Consider the following 1,170-nt stretch of genomic DNA (forward strand, 5'->3'; position numbering starts at 1 on the left):
CAAATCTAGCCACCTTGTCTTGTTTCTTTCTTTTTTTTTTCTTTTCATTTGGTGATTAAAATTAATTAGGTCATCTGAGCTAGGTCATTGATAAACAGGACCCCAAAGGAAATGCCGTGTGTTGACTTTGTCAACTGAAAGAATAGCGAATCGGAATCAAGATTCCTTGAGCACTTGCACAGAAATCTCCTCACGCAGGGGCGGAACTTGAAAATAAGAGGTTAAGATTTTAATTGTTTTAGTATTTAAGCTAAAACTATAAATATTATTAAAGAAGGGGCTCGAAAAAAAAATTACTTGTCTCCGAGCCTGTCCTCAAGCATACTCTCTAGCCCATGCACTCCTATATAAATAGCAAGAACTGCCATCCAGATTTCCATCTTCAAACAACTAGAGCATTAGTTTACTCCCTCTGTTTCTTCAAAACCTCCCCAAAAGACCAAAACCATCACTTTTGGTGTCTCCTGGACTGTAAACAGCTCCTCATTCCCTACATATCACCATCTTTCCAACAACCAAGACCATGAAGGTATGAATTTGTGATCAGAACACAAGTATATTACTAGCTTGTTCGTAAAAATATTATGTATGCTACTTTCTTGTTAATGATTAATTATGCTAAATCATTGCAGCAAAAGATAGTGATCAAGGTGACGGGGAATGGACCGAAGTCACGCACCAAAGCCTTGCAGATTGCAGTTGGGCTTTCAGGTGAACAAAACCTTCCATGCACACAAGTTTTAGAATCGGAATACCCAATAGAAACCTTGCATTTGGGGAAAAATTCAGATGATCAATTTTTTGACGGGTTTATATATCTTTTTGTGATTCTGTAGGTGTTGAATCTGCTGGTATAGGAGGGCAAGATAAGAGCCAGATAGAGGTGGTGGGCGATGGAGTTGATGCAGTACAACTTACAAATTTGCTGAGAAAGAAAGTAGGCTACGCAGAGTTAGCAAGTGTAGAAGCTGTGGGAGAAAAGAAAGAAGAGCCAGCAGTGCAGCCGGTTGTTTGGCCCGTGTATGGTGGAGGCATGCCTCAGACCTATGTCTATCCGATTCACCCCCATCAGGACCCTTCTTGCTCCATCATGTAATTACCAAACAGGCAAGCCAGAAGCAGGGAGAGAGAGATTGAAGCCGAGTCAGTTTATTTATCTTGTAGAACATG

At 40.5% G+C, this 1,170-nt stretch overlaps 1 protein-coding gene across 1 annotated transcript; it reads left to right on the forward strand.

The window, feature by feature from the left end:
- The first annotated feature begins 412 nt into the window (after window positions 1-412).
- On the forward strand, window positions 413-1,106 carry LOC105131026 (uncharacterized). The gene is made up of 3 exons (XM_011033783.1): window positions 413-529; window positions 633-711; window positions 837-1,106. Exons 1-3 carry the CDS (start codon window positions 524-526, stop codon window positions 1,094-1,096), a joined length of 345 nt encoding a protein of 114 aa, XP_011032085.1. The 5' UTR covers window positions 413-523; the 3' UTR covers window positions 1,097-1,106.
- Window positions 1,107-1,170: the final 64 nt, after the last annotated feature.

Source organism: Populus euphratica, unplaced genomic scaffold (genome assembly GCF_000495115.2).
Source record: "Populus euphratica unplaced genomic scaffold, PopEup_1.0 scaffold76.1, whole genome shotgun sequence".
NCBI classification, from domain to species: domain Eukaryota; kingdom Viridiplantae; phylum Streptophyta; class Magnoliopsida; order Malpighiales; family Salicaceae; genus Populus; species Populus euphratica.

What these genes read in the sequence shown, in the direction of transcription:
- LOC105131026 (XM_011033783.1), top strand. An exon ending in GATTGCAGTTGGGCTTTCAG is followed by an intron (nt 712 to 836) that starts GTGAACAAAACC and finishes GTGATTCTGTAG; the next exon opens with GTGTTGAATCTGCTGGTATA.